The 12,952-nt window shown below is 47.8% G+C and overlaps 1 protein-coding gene across 1 annotated transcript in view; it reads left to right on the top strand.

Moving 5' to 3' along the window:
• Positions 1–12,952, top strand: part of MYO1H (myosin IH) — a 655,926-nt gene that overhangs the window by 411,048 nt on the left and 231,926 nt on the right. Inside the window, exon 22 of the mRNA XM_086943103.1 lies at positions 6,484–6,568. Coding sequence (XP_086799229.1) covers positions 6,484–6,568 — 85 coding nt within the window. The remainder of the gene's footprint in view (positions 1–6,483; positions 6,569–12,952) is intronic.

Below are 12,952 nucleotides of genomic sequence, written 5' to 3' on the forward strand. Positions count from 1 at the left end.
GAGTTGTTCATCCAGGTCTCTGTCAGGAAGGCGACGTCCGGGGATGAAGTGTCGAGCAGGTCCCAGAGCTCGATGGCATGTTTGTGTGCGGAGAGGGTGCTCAGTAGGATGCATTGGAGGTGATTGTGGCCTTTCTTGGTGGCAGGTTTGGCGACTGAGGCTGGTGTAGCTGCAGTTCCAGCAGGTGAAGGGGCCCTGTGTGTGTTTTGGGGTGGCTTTGAAGCAGGTGTGGGTCCATCCGTTGAGAGCGTTGAGTGTGCTGACATCGTAGCGGCGACGGTCATCGTGGGGACCAGGGGTTCTGGCGCCGGGTGTGGTCCAGGTGCTGACGGGCGCAGATGGGCTTGCCTTTGGCTCACCAGCGGCGCGGCCGCCATATATGGGAGGCGGGAGGGAGGAGCAGCTGGGAGGCAGGGCAGGGGCAGCGAATGGGCGGTCAGGGGGGTGGGGCCGCAGGGGATGCAGTGGCTGGAGCGAAAGCGGTGAGGGGCGACGAAGGGAATAGAAGGCAGAAGGGCACCAAATTATGGGGGCAACAAGGGAACAGAAGGCAAAAACGGGCACAGAATTACGGGGGCAACAAGGTAACAGAAGGCAAAAACGGGCACAGAATTACAGGGGCAACAAGGGAACAGAAGGCAAAAACGGGCAGAGAACACAAGGGCAACAAAGGGAACAGAAGGCAAAAACAGGCAGAGAAACATGGGGGCAACGAAGTGAACAGAAGGCAAAAACGGGCAGAGAACACGGGGCAACAAAGGGAACAGAAGGCAAAAATGGGCAGAGAAACACAGAGGCAATGAAGGGAACAGAAGGAAGAGAGGGCACAGACCAAATACAGGCACCGGGGGAAAACAAACAACTGCAGTCACAGACACCAAAATAACAATAAGGCAATAAAATAAAGATACAGATGATGATACAAACCTACACCCAACCACTGGCCACCAGGGATGAGGCGCAGGTGGTAGCCTGCGGTTGGAGGAGGGCCTCGAACTTCCTCAGCAGCGGCGGCTGGGGCAAGGACACACAGGCGGTGCTGTGCGGATGGGGAGCGACCTACCTAGCAGGGACAAGGATTTCAAAAATGTGTGTGTTTGGGTGGAGTAGGTCCTAGGTGCGTAGTTCACCAGGCCGAGTCCTTAGGTCCCCGGGCTGAGTCCCACAGCAAGGCGTCCTTTCAAAGATCACTACTTCGATCTTGTCCTTGTTGAGTTTGAGTCAGTTGTGCTTCTGTCATGCATGATCTGAAGTTTTTCCTGGTGTTGGGCGTTTTTTCCATGAGAAATAATATCAGGTTTGTGTTGTCGATGTAGCTGTGTTCATGAAGTTTGTGCGGATGGAGCTGCCAGCGACGTTATGCAGATATTGAAGGGGGCTGTACTCAGTGAGGAGAGGATTTTGGGAGCTTCTAAGGAGTAAGGAGACATTTTGACTGTGTGTGTATTTCTGGTAAGAAAAGTGCACACCCATTGTAAAGTTGTATGATCATGATGGGATGGGAGACTGTGTCAAAGGCTGCAGAGAGGTCTAGGTCTAGTAGAATGAGGACTGTAGTTTATTCTCAATCGAGGATCATTTGGATGTCATCTGTTGCTGCTATGATGGCTCTCTCTTTAGTGTGTTCTGTACTGGGCTGGTGGTTGGCGAGGTATCTTTTGATTGCTTTCTCTAGAACCTTGGCTGGGTATAGAAGGAGGGAGATCGGTCGGCAGTTTGCAAGTTTGGTTGAGTTTGCTGAGGGCTTTTTCAGGAGTGTGTTGACAACTACCTACTTCCAGGAAGATGGCTGTGTTGATGGAGGTGTTGAAGATTAGGGTAAGCATTTTGCTGATAAAGATTGAGTCTTTGCATGGTGGGGGCAGGGGGCAGACGGGGACCTGGAGTCGATGGCCTTCATGATTATTGTGGTTTTCTCTGTGGTGATAGGGTTCCATCTTGTCTCTGTGTTTTTGTCTTTTACTGAGAGACCTTTTCTGAGGATGAAGGAGTCCAGTTGTAGGGCGAAGATGGCTGTGATTTTGTTGCATAAGTTTGACAGCTCATTGCACAGTTCTTGGGTTGGTGTGATATTGCTGGTAGTTGATGCAGGTGTGGTGACGTCCTTGATGATGGAAAATGTATTTTACTGTTGTTGATGCACTCAGCTAGGGCTTTCCTTTTGGTGTCCCAGATTTACTGATGGTAATGTCTTTGGGCAGATTTTAATATTGCCTTGCCTGATTCTTCTTGGCTTATTCTTCATCAATCAATCAATCAATCAATCAATCAATCAATCATCCATTTGTATAGCGCACTACTCAACCGTGAGAGTCTCAAGGCGCTGAAGGGGGGAGAGGGGGTAACAGCTACAGCCAGGTCTTGAGATGTCTCTTGGAGGTCAGCAGGTCCTGGGTCTGATGCAGATGGGTGGGGAGGGTGTTCCATGTCTTGGCGGCGAGGTAGGAGAAGGATCTGTCGCCAGTGGTGGTTCTGTGTATGCCTGGGACAGTGGCAAGGACGAGGTTGGCGGAGCAAAGCTGGCAATTCGGGCTGTAGAATGTGAGACGCTTGTTGAGGTCTGCTGGTCCGGCGTTGTGGAGTGCTTTGTGAGCATGGGTGAGGAGCTTGAAAGTGATCCTCTTGTTGATGTGGAGCCAGTGCAGGTCATTCAGGTGGGCAGTGATGTGGGAGTGGCTGGGGTGACGAGGCGTGCAGAGGCGTTCTGTATACTTTGAAGTTTTTTCTGGAGTTTGGCCGTGGGTCCAGCGTAGAGGGCATTGCTGTGGTCCAGTCTGCTGCTGAGGTCGGCGTGGGTGACCGTCTTTCTGGTTCCGGTTGGGATCCATCTGTAGATCTTGTGAAGCATGCGGATGGTGTTGAAGCAGGAAGCCGAGACGGCATTGACTTATTGGGTCATTGCGAGTGAAGAGTCCAGGATGAACCCCAGGTTGCGTGCGTGTTCGGTGGGCATCGGCCCGTCTCCCAGCGCGGCCGGCCACCAGGAGTTGCCCCAGGCGGAGGGGGAGGAGCCGAGGATGAGGACCTCCGTCTTGTCTGAGTTCAGTTTCAGGCGACTGTTCTCCTTCCAGTTGGCGACGGCCTTCAGTCCTTCGTGGAGGTTCGTTTTGGGGGTGGCGGGGTCCTTGGTGAGTGAGAGGATCAGTTGGGTGTCGTCGGGGTAGGAGATGATGTCGAGGTTGTGCGAGCGGGCGATGTTGGCGAGTGGAGCCATGTAGACATTGAAAAGGGAAGGGCTAAGGGATGGCCTCGGGGCACGCCTATAGATGATCTTGGTGGCTTCAGAGCGGAAAGGGGGAGGCGGACCCTCTGGGTTTTGTCATTGAGGAAGGAGGTCATCCAGTCCAGGGCTTTGTCGCTGATTCCTGCATCGTGGAGGCATGTGTGGAGGGCCTGGTGGCAGACGGTGTCGAAGGCGGCCGAGAGGTCCAGGAGGATGAGGGCCGCGGTTTCACCGTTGTCCAGCATGGTCCTGATGTCATCGGTGGCAGCGATGAGGGCAATTTTGGTGCTATGCTTGCTGTGGAATTCCGATTGGGACGGGTCCAGGATGTTGTTCTCTTCGAGGAAGTGGGACAGTTGCTTGTTGACAATCTTTTCGATGACTTTCACCGGAAAGGGAAGAAGGGAAATTGGTCAGAAATTCTTGAGGTCCTTTGGGTCCGCTGTGGGTTTCTTGAGTAGGGCATTGATCTCAGCGTGCTTCCAGCTTTCCAGGAAGGTGGCGGTCTCAACGGAGCTGTTGATGATCTTCTGGAGTTGGGGTGCGATGATGCGATTTGCTTTGTTGAAGATGTATTGAGGGCAGGGGTCGGATGGCGAGCCAGAGTGGATGGTGTTCATGGTCTTGATCGTGTCGTCGTTGCTGACATGGGCACAGGAGAGCCGGTGGTTGCTGGGGCCGGGGGGTTCGTGCGTCTGCAGTGTCGGTGGCTGTGGGGTAGGTCTGGGTGTTGAAGCTGTCGTGGATGTCTGTGATCTTGCGGTGAAAGAAGTTGGTTAGGGAGTTGCATAGGTCTTGCGACGGCAGAATGTTGTTGGAACTGGAGCTGGGGTTGGAGAGCTCCTTCACGATGTTGAAGAGCTGTTTGCTGTTATGAGAGTTGTTGTCGATGCGTTCCTTGTAAGAGGTCCTATTGGTGGCTCGGATGAGTTGGTGGTGCTTGCAGCTGGTGTTCTTTAGGGCTGTGTGGTTGTCCGGTGTCTTTTCATGGTGCCACTTTTTCTCGAGTCATCTCGGCTCTAGTTGCTTGCAGTGCTATTAGGTCATCCTGAGTCAGTTTGTGTACTAGCTGACTTTCTCGCTTCTTTGCTTTTTTTCCGGGTGACCAGGCTGTTGTCACAAGCAGTGATCAGTTGTTGAATTTGTTGATTTCGCTTGATAGGTGGCGTGTGTTTTTTGGTTCGGTTTTGTGGAGGGCGAAAACCCATCCATCTCTGATAGTTTGCTCCAGTGTCAGCAATCAGGGCCACTCACTGAGTTTCTTGTGTATTGGAATGTTGATTAAGAAGCTGAATATGAAATGGTCCATGGTATGATCAATCAACTATCATAGTTGGCAGGCTCTGATAATATTATGTTAGTGGGTGTAATTATGATGAGGGCAATGGAAACTGAGCAGTTTCCCTTGACACTGTGGGTGTGTCATGCACGGGTACGGAGTAAAATGTTGGTGTCAATGGAGCCCCCAGTGCTCCTTAAGCAGTGGTGAGATGTGCTTTTGGAAAGAGAAAAATAATCTGATTTTGAAAGCGCGGACTTGACTCCAGGAAAATCCCTACGAGAGATATCATAGATTGATGTACCCAGGGTTAACTTAAAGGCAGTTGGTGGTCGCTCCTTTTGGTGGTAGTAGCTATGAAGAATTATTTGGCCCATTTCCTTTGTCAAGAGCCGTATCTGTCTAATTTTCATAAACATAGCTATTCCTAATATATCATTGTTGTAGTGGGCTTTTGTTTTTGTTTTCCTAGCCCTAGCATGTTGGCAGGATGGGCTAAGGTTTTTGTGTTGTACCATTAGGATACCATTGTAGGGAGAACGTGTGTGCTAAATAAATTCATACCCTTACAGAATCTAACCTAACCTAGATGATAGCTATAGATTTGTTTTAGAATTGTTTCAGATTAGACACAGTGAAATTATCATGACTCAAGAGTTCGAATCGTACTTTTCTGTCATCTGCACCAAATTCTGTTGCTGGCTGGAACTGTGGCATGGCTGTGTTTGCAGTAAACAGAGGCTTTTGGCCGGTATGTGCAAAGAAGTTGAAAGTGGCACACACGATCAGTGCATCATCCAAGTCAAGTCACATGCAAACTCATTTTCTCAAACTTGGTTAAAATTCCATTGTCTATCAGCCATGATAAAACTTTTAGGCCTTGCCTATAAAAGCTTTCAGTTGTCTGTTTGCAAAGACCTCTTATCTGCCAATAGCATGCTATTGTGACTTTACTGTTACTCTCATGTGCTTGCTTTTTAGTTGATAGGTTTGCTTTCTCCTCTTGTGTTTGGCCCTTCCTTGTAGTGTGTCCTCTTTACCACCCTCTTGATTAGATGTATTCTTCCATTGCTTGTATTCAAGGAACTACGTTTTTCTTTTCTTTCAGCACTGCATGAGACTGCATGCATTTTGTGGCTCTCTTCCTTATTTGGTGCTCTCCCCAAGCACTTGCCTCCCCATGCGCTCAGTGTTGCTCGATCACCCCCACCAAGGTGCCCTGGTTGTCCATTACAGTTCCCTCCCTTGCTTCCCTTTCTTCCCTTTTTTTCTTTTTATTTGCCTTCCCGTCCCTGCCTAGCCTCAATCTCCTCCATTGTTAATTTGCACCATGCCTACTCCTTGTTGCTTCACCCCACCCACTCCTCCATTGTTCGCCCTTATTTATTGGTATTTAAATACCTTCTTTTTTTGGGGAGGCCCAGCAACTGCCATTTGTTGTTGTACCGGTCTGCATTACCAAAGCAATGTTGCACAAGCAAAGTTTAATTTTCTTATTTAGCAAGCCAACTCAGTCTAAAAAAAATATTTGCACACACAGCCATGGCTGTGACATTACACCTTTTTCTTTCTGTTTTGTTTTTTCCAATGCTGTGCATCAAATCAAATAGGTCAAAAAAGGTGTGACCTATTGACTTGCAAGTACTTGTTTAAAGTAATGACACCTTAAATCATGAACTTCCCTGTAGGAATATTTACTGCTTTGACCTATTCAATTATTACATTATTTCTACTTGCAATTTAGGACAATTTGAAGATGTTATGTTTTTTACAAACTGGAAATATTTTTTTCAATTGGCTATAGAAATAACCTTTTTTTATATTTTGTTATTAAAATTGTATTGTTGGACGTGTTTTCATTTTTTAGATTCTAGTTATTTTTTCATGACTACATTAGAGCAAATAAAATATACTTACCTATTGTCTAAAAGAGACAACATATTTACCAAATATAACCATTTTTGTTTCTGCCCTTTTATAGCTATAAAATTAGAAGCCTGCTGGAGAGGAGTATTGGCACGGAGGGAGGCCAGGAAGAGGGCATGGGCCGTGGAGACAATCAAAAAGTAAGTTTGGGCATTTGAAAAGGGGTAGTTTAATGTTTGGCATTATAATTAGAATTGGTGTGGGACACTGAGTGGTAGGAATTTTGCAGCTCCCTGCAGATTTCAGAAATTTCCCATACAGATATAGTGAGGAAAATGCATGCATTTAGCTTAAGTTTGATGCTTGCAGGACTTTCTGAATAAGAAAACCTGGTAGGATTATTGCAAGCTTCAACACTTTGGATTAGTCAGGGTCTCTTGCTTTCAGAAATGCCCAGATTCGTAGTGTTCCCTGGTAGCCGAATGAACAAATGATAGATTTATAGAGCATATGACTACTCAACAGAGTGTCTTGGTGCTGGAATGCCCAAAATCTGACCACAACAGCTGCCTGTAGCTAAGGCAAAAAGATGGGTTTTAATGTCGTCCTAAACCAGGAGAGCAGCTGGGTGTTGTCCGCATAAGAGATTGTGACCATTAATAGGATTCAATGAGATTAGCTAGAGCGGCCACATAGATCTTAAATTATGTTGGCTAAAAGAATAGCTCTCTGGCACCCCAAATACTAAGCTGTTTTCTAAGTAAGCATATGAAACCAGCTAAATGTCCTGCTCTCTCAATTGTCCCGAATAGTGCAGCCATTCATGATGGCAAGTCAGTGGAAATTCAAATTATTCCCTCTCTTCTGGCCCATAGGTCAGAATTATGTCCAATATAGTCCAAATATCCTTTTGCTTGCCATGGGGATGCTCTAGACCCTAGGATGGCAGGAAGACTGTTGGGGCTGTAGGAATGAGTGTGCAGCATGATGTAAGGATGGGTTGGACCCCATCCAATTCAAAAGAAATAACCCTTTCCTCCTTCTTTGAGACAAATTGGGGGTAAATTATCCGAATTTCCCTCCAGCTGGGCAGAAAGACTATTGACTCATTATCGGGTGGGAATATGGCCTGATGCTGGCTTGCTCCATCCTATTCATTTAAAAATACCTTATGTGGCATAGTGGGTTTTCTATGCCCCATCCCCCAGGGGAGGAGTGGGGCAAATTGGGGGTAACATTCTCCACTGTACACACTGATTATCACAGTGGCATTAACCAAGAACTCTTGATGAAGGGGAAACTCTACCCTCATATTATGAATTAATTTCTGTAAAAGAAAATCCTTCCGGTCCTTGAAGGTGAGCATTCTTCAGCCACTAGTTGCTCTGAGCCAGCCCCTTTCAGACATTACTTTGACAGAATGTATAGATCCACCCAGAGGAGCATTTCTCTCTCAGTGTTATGTTGGTAGCTATTAGATGTATTATCCCACTTCCTCAGTTGTGTTTCCATTGCAGTGCAAGAGGATCAGCTGCAATCAGCAGGGAATAGGTGCTTCAGTGCAGAAGCCATTTGAAAATAGTTTCACCTTAACAGAAAAGTAATTGAGTTGTTAACCAAGGCTCCTTGTAATCTCAGTATGATGTTACTCCACATTTTAACAGTGATTTCATGGCTCATTAAAGATGACAATAAGATATGTCCTATCGCCGGGTGACACAACAGCACTGGTGTATTTTCTAAGATACAGTCCTTACTAACTGATATGTTTCCTCTTAAACCTATAAGATAAAGCAGTGGGTTCACACTACAGAAATCTGGGTGAAATCTGCTGATCACAGTTTTAGTAACTGTCTAATATTATATATATATATATATATATATATATATATATATATATATATATATATATATATATATATATATATATATATATATATATATATATACATACATATGTATATACATATGTATAACACACACTGGCGAAGGCAGCACGCCGAAACGCGACTGTGTGAGCCCCTTCCGCAAAATAAATCTAGCGTGACTGATATGTACCCTTCGAGTGCTGTATTATCTTCTTTGTAAATGAGGAGGAATTGGAGCGCTGAGCCTGTGCTTGGCTGGAACTTTACAAGGCTGGAAAGGACGAAGGTGAACAAACAATGCAGACCGTCACTGAGAGCTTACCACCGCGGAAATCGAGGCGGCTTCGGAACAGACAGCGGGGGCTAAGAAAGCCCTCCTCATCCCATACAGCAGCAGAGCGGCGTGATGTGTTGGCAGCGGTGTCCACGCTATCGATTACACAGCAGTCTCCATCGGTGGACGACATGTAATCGGAGAAGGATAACGCCCGGTCCGACTCTGGACACTCTGAAATGGACAGCGTGCACTTACCGAAGGACACCCCAGAGACGGCTGAGGGGATGCTGGATTAAGGGTGGACGGACCCGCAAAGCCGATTAAATTGTGGACTCAGAGCTGTGATGGACTTCCTGAGATGACTTGCCAAGGGAAGTTGGTTGTATGCATGACGATGGGGGCGGGAGGGGAGAGCTTCGGAGGGCACTATTTAATTGGGCTCAGGGAGTCGGAGAGGACTATCAGAGTAGGCGACCACCAGTTGGCTGCCAGTTCCCCCTCATCGCCCTTAAGGCATGCCCGCAGTATCTGCTGGAGGGCTTTGAGTTGTGTTGAAAGTTGTCTTAGTTTGGATGGGAACTAGATGGTAGTTGCTAGGTCCTGTTCTTAGGGGGGGGGGGGGACAGGGGACATATGGGTTGAAATTTGGGAGGGATTGTAATTGATGCAGATGCAGAGAAGATTTTCAGGGAGGAGATGGGAGAGATGCACAGGATATTGTGGGAGAATGGGTGATTCGGCTACCTTGCGATGTATAACCTGGATTGTGAGGGGACTTAACACCATGACACGACGACATAAGTTCCACGCCTATCTGGTTAGGAGAGGGATACACATTGCACTGCTCCAGGAAACACACTTGACAAAGGCTGAAGGGGTGGCGCTACAGCGTAGGTGGAGAGGCCAAGTGTATAACACCACATACTCTGTGTATGCCAGAGGAGCACTGATTTGGATTAGGGCAGGGGTCCCTTTTCAGGTGACTAAGCAGACGATAGATCCTGAGGGCAGGTTTGTGGCCATTGAAGGGAAACTAAGAGGGAGAGACGCTGCCTTCTGTAGTGTATATGCACCTAACATTGACCAGCTGAGCTTTTTGGCGAGAATGTCTGGGTCTCTGGCGCGCTATTTTGCAGGTCTACTAGTGATGGATGGCGATTTTAATTCCATAACGGACATGTCCCTGGATAGATCGCATCCGCCCCTGGTGGAATCCCTGGTACACCGCTTAACCAAAGGGAGGCTAGACTGGCAGACGCGATGGGGGTTGGCGGACGCCTGGCATGCACAGCACTCGCAGGACCGAGACTACTTCTATTTTTCGGGCATACATGAACTGCACGTAAAACTAGACGTTGTTCTGTGCTCCCCAGTAGTGATGCCGGCCATAGCGCTGTCTAAATATCTGACCAGAACTATATCAGATCATAACCCTTTACTGATCACCTTGCAATGGAAGCCTGGAATTTCGTGCGTCCCTACCTGGAAATTGCGCCCTGAAATGCTAGACGACCCCTTTTTCATACCGCATTACAGGAGGGGATTACTCAGTATTTTGCGGAGAATGCTAGAACGACCGCGTCAAGAGCAACTGAATGGGATGGCTTCACGGTGGTTGTTAGGGGGCTCTGCATAGGAAAAAACATGCAGGAGTACGGAAAGTACTCCTAATCGATTTGGACAAAGCTGACAATGCACTACGAGAGGTAGAGCTGTTACGGCCTGGCCGCCCAGAGCTACAAGAAAAAGTTAGCGCGGCGAAGAGAGCAGGCGCAGCAGAAGTGGAACGCTTGCGTAGTTTTGACCATAGAGCCTACAAGGTGAGGGCCCACGCAGAAGGTGAAAGAGCGGGGACCCTGCTGGTTTGGTTGGCCAACCCTGCAAAAAGAAGTTCCCCCATAGTAGCCTTAGACAGAGCGGAAGGAGAAGAGATCCACACCCAGAATGAGATTCTGCAGCGCTTTACACACTACTATGAAGCTCTTTACAAAAGCAGGGTAGATGTCTTCGTCAAAGACCTACACTTACCAGAGCTAGACCAAGAACAGGCGAAAGATTTGGGAAAGGACATAGAACTAGGAGAATTTCGAGGTGCAATTAAGCGTATGGCCCACAACAAAACCCCAGGATTGGATGGGCTGCCCATTGAATTTTATGTGAAGTATGTTGACCTATTAGCACCGAGACTCCAAGAAGTCTACAAAGAGGCGAAGGAATCAGGACAGCTACTGCAATCTATGCGGGAAGCATTAGTAATACCGCTGTTGAAACCAAGGAGAGAGAGCAGGGATACAGCCTCTTATAGATCGCTATCGATGTTAACCACCGACTACAAAATATTGAGCAGCATCTTGGCGACCCGATTGTTACAACACATGACCACGCTAGTCCATAAAGACCAAGCTGGTTTCATACCAATGCGAAACACGACCACGAACATCCGGCGATTGGTGCGCCTGTTGGGGGAAGACCACCTGGAGGCGCAACAACCAGTGATACTATCGGTAGATATTGAGAAAGCTTTTGATAGCTTAGAATGGGAGTATTTATATAAAGTGTTAGGACGATTTGGCCTGGGAGACGATTATTTACAATGGACGAAAGTATTGTATATGTCGACGATGGCCAGAGTGAGAGTAGGAATGTTGATATCCTCGCAATACCCGGTGGAAAGAGGGACGAGACAGGGGTACTCGCTATCCACATTGCTCTTTGCCTTGGCAGTGGAACCCTTCGTGGTCACGATCCAAACGGGAAACCACTACAGAGGATTGAGGAGTAGAGATGGTCATCACTACATCTCACTATACGCAGATGACCTGCTGCTCTTCCTTGAAGATGCTGACAGTGCAATGACAGGAGCTGAAAGCTTGCTTTCGGACTTTGGGGAAATCTCAGGATTGAGAGTGAACTGGTCCAAGACATGTTTGTTCCCGGCACGACAGGGGGAAACCCAACCCAACATGATGCGAGCAGTGCGATGGGAACCCACCTATCTGAAATACTTAGGAGTGCACATCTATCACGAAGGGGCAGACCTGCTCGAAGGGAATGTAGGCCACAGTGTGAGGGCCCTGAAGGGCAGCATGGCCTTTTGGGCCACCCTCCCACTGTCAGTGACGGGCCGCATAGCACTATTAAAAATGATAGCGCTACCTAGGTTTTATATTATTTTAGAACGCTACCAGTGTGGATACCTAGCTCTACTTTTAAATCACTGAAATCGCTGACAGTGTCTTTCCTCTGGGGCACGGGACGGCGCAGAGTAGGGCAAGCAACGCTCATAAGACCTAAGGCTGAGGGAGGGCTAGCGGTCCCAGACTTCGAGTTGTATTATTTAGCAGCCCAACTGCAGATATTCACACAAGAAATAGCGCGAGAATTTAGAGGACCAGAACACAAGAGAGATGGTGGTATCCCTCGCCACGTACTCTCGTTCATAGCGTTACAGCAGAAACTAGACCTTAGAGGTCTGACACTGGAAGAGAAAACACGCAGACCGGGCTGGAACCGCCCCCAACGCAGGCCGGGAGTATTACACCCGTATGCACCCGAGCTCCCCCTTGGGATGGTGACAGCGTTACCACACGGAGGCGACTGGTCGCAATTGCAGATTTGGGAGGAGGCGGGAGTCCAAATGCTTGGGAGACCTATACGAGGGTGGAATGATGTTACCCTACCAGACACTCCAAGACAGGTTTGATCTACAGAGAAGGGATTTCCTGCTACATGCAGCATTAACAAGAGCGATACAAGCACACTGGCGGGAAGGGTTGATGGAACCTAAGACAGCGATGGCCTGCCAATATGCTATGATGGCGGCAGGGACCTTCAAGGCGGTCATGTGTCTATATTCCAGAATGCTCAATGAAAGATTACCACTTCTAGACACTCTGAAAGAAAAATGGGAGGTAGATTTAGGGAAAGAGATCCTGAGGCGGCATGGGAGAAGATAGTGCGAAGAGCCTGGAAAAGCACGAGAAACGCAAGATTCCAGCTAGTGCATTTCAATATTCGTCACAGAGCATATTTGATGCCAGAGAAAATCAAGAAATACTTTAAAGTAGAAGATGCAGCGTGCCCCAGATGCATGAGAGCTGGGGTGGAATTAGAACATATGGTATGGTCCTGTCCAGCGATAGATCTCTATTGGAAGGAGGTGGGGGATACCCTAAATGCGATAACAGAACGATGGCTAGAATTTGATACGGCCATTAGTATTTTACACTGGTTCCCTCACACATCCAAGAATAAGATCACAAGTAAGTTTGTGGACATGGGGCTTATACTGGTGAAGCGAGAAATCATGAAGCACTGGAAGGCAACAGCGGGTCCCAGCAGAAATAGGTGGAAGAGCGAGTTCCTCAAGTGGGCCAGTAGCGAAAGCGCGTTACGTTACCAGATGGCGCATAGGCAACACAATGAAAAAGCTCTAGAAT

The sequence above is a fragment of the Lissotriton vulgaris genome, chromosome 11 (genome assembly GCF_964263255.1).
Source record: "Lissotriton vulgaris chromosome 11, aLisVul1.2, whole genome shotgun sequence".
Taxonomy (NCBI): Eukaryota; Metazoa; Chordata; class Amphibia; order Caudata; family Salamandridae; genus Lissotriton; species Lissotriton vulgaris.